At 48.2% G+C, this 2,238-nt stretch overlaps 1 protein-coding gene across 1 annotated transcript; it reads left to right on the forward strand.

Annotated features, from left to right (window-relative positions):
- Window positions 1–1,021: 1,021 nt before the first annotated feature.
- On the forward strand, window positions 1,022–2,237 carry LOC107299312 (protein FAM57A-like; the record flags this gene model as incomplete). The annotated part of the gene is made up of 2 exons (XM_015828674.1): window positions 1,022–1,117; window positions 2,094–2,237. Coding segments are annotated over 2 exons (240 nt in total), but the record flags the coding sequence as incomplete, so codon positions are not given.
- Window position 2,238: the final 1 nt, after the last annotated feature.

Below are 2,238 nucleotides of genomic sequence, written 5' to 3' on the forward strand. Positions count from 1 at the left end.
TTCTATTCTATTCTATTCTATTCTATTCTATTCTATTCTATTCTATTCTATTCTATTCTATTCTATTCCATTCTTTCATTATTCTATTCTATTCTATTCTATTCCATTCCATTGTTCTTTCCCTTCCCTCCCCTCTTCCCTTCCCTCCTCTTTTCCTTTCCTTTCCTTTCCTTTCCTTTCCTTTCCTTCCCTCTTCCCTCCTCTCCTCTCCCTTCCCTCTTCCTCTCCTCTCCCTTCCCTTCCCTTCTCTCCCCTCCCCTCCCCTCCCCTCCCCTCCCCTTCCCTCTTCCTTCCAGTGGTGGGATTCAAATATGTGAGCAACGGTTCTCTGTGTGGATGCCACTCCCGGAAATCCGTTCTGGGCCTGGACAACAAAATATTAGCTACTGGTTCTGCTGAAGTGGTGGGAACCGGCTGAATCCCACCCCTGCTTCCTTCCCTTCCCTTCCCTTCCCTTCCGAGTTTTAATACTGCTCCATTCAACCTTCTGAAGTGTTCCCAACAAAAAAAGCCTTCCCTTTTGAGCCACCTTCATTTTACCCTGGGGGTTATTGCTTGAAGGCTGCAAAACACCTAGGCCTCTCACCTGCCAGACTGAGGAATTCTGGGAGTTGAAGTCCACCAGTCATCAAAGGGCCAAGTTTGAAGACCCCTGGTCTGGATCTAAGCCCGCGGTTTCATCAAAATGGCCGACTGAGGAATTCTGGGAGTTGAAGTCCACCAGTCATCAAAGGGCCGAGTTTGAAGGCCCCTGGTCTGGATCTAAGTCCGCGGTTTCATCAAAATGGCCAACTGAGGAATTCTGGGAGTTGAAATCCACCAGTCATCAAAGGGCCAAGTTTGAAGACCCCTGGTCTGGATCTAAGCCCGCGGTTTCATCAAAATGGCTGACTAAGGAATTCTGGGAGTTGAAGTCCACCAGTCATAAAAGGGCCGAGTTTGAAGACCCCTGGCTTAAAACATCTTGTCCCCTGGACCCACCCCATCTCTCTCTCTCTCTCTTTTTTCTTTCGGCCTACAGCATCTGCGTGGTGAACTCGGAGACTTTTTCGTGGGCTGCATCTTCACGGCCGAGCTCAGCACCCCGTTTGTGTCTCTGGGCAAGATCCTGATTCAGGTGAGCATTTAACACCTGGAACCTCCATCTCTTTCTTTATTTTTTTTACAGATAGTCTTCAACTTACAACCGTTCATTTAGTGAAAGTGGCAACAGCCCTGACGAAAGGGACTTATGACCATTTTTCACACCACCGTTGCGGCATCCCCAGGGTCACGTGATCAAAATTTGGACGCTGGGCAACTGGCTCATAGTTATGACGGTCGCAGCGTCCCCCAGGGTCACGCAATCCCCTTTTGTGACCTTCTGACCAGCAAAGTCAATGGGGAAGCTGGATTCACTTAACAACCGTGTTACTAACTTAACATCTGCAGTGATTCACTTAACAACTGCGGCAAGAAAGGTCATAAAAATGGGGCAAAATTCAGTTAACAACAGTCTCACTTAGCCACAGAAATTTTGGCTAGCTGTATTAAATTTAGACGCTGCCCGTCGCACTCTGCAAAGCGATTCAGGATGGCTTACCATTAAAATGCTAAATACGGGTAATCCTCAACTTACGACCACAGTTAAAGCCAAATTTTCCTTTGCTAAGCAAGGCTGCTGTTAAGTGAGCTTAGCCCCATGTTACGACCTTTCTTTTGCTGTGGTTGTTAAGCAAATCGCTGCTGTCGTTAAGTGAATCACGCAGTCCTTAAGGGAAAGTGGCTTCCCCCATTGACATTGCTTGTTGGAAGCTGGCTGGGAACGTTATAGATGGTGGTCACTTAATAGATGCCGTGATCTGCTTTGCGATGGTGGCAAAAGAGGTCGTAAAATGAGGCACAGTTCGAGGACTACCTGTACTAAGGCTGAAAGGGAAGGAAGTCGGAACAGAAATCGTACAGGGATGCAGCAGGCAGCCTCCTGCCCAGTGCGGGAATTAAAGGAGCAGCTGCTGGAATTTCTCCCGGCCTTGATCTTCTTATTTGTGGGCCAGCAGTTGCTTCTCCTTTAACCTTCTCAACATTTCCTTTTTTGGGGGGTGGGGTTACAGGTGAAAATGCAAGATTCCCTCCTGCATAAGATCAACGGGATCCTCATCCTGGTCACCTTCTTCCTGTGCCGGATCCTCCTCTTCCCGTACATGTACTGGGCCTACGGGCGACAGATGAACCTGCCTATCTACGAGGTACCCTTTC

The sequence above is a fragment of the Protobothrops mucrosquamatus genome, unplaced genomic scaffold (genome assembly GCF_001527695.2).
Source record: "Protobothrops mucrosquamatus isolate PMUCROS unplaced genomic scaffold, P.Mucros_1.0 scaffold4792, whole genome shotgun sequence".
Taxonomy (NCBI): Eukaryota; Metazoa; Chordata; class Lepidosauria; order Squamata; family Viperidae; genus Protobothrops; species Protobothrops mucrosquamatus.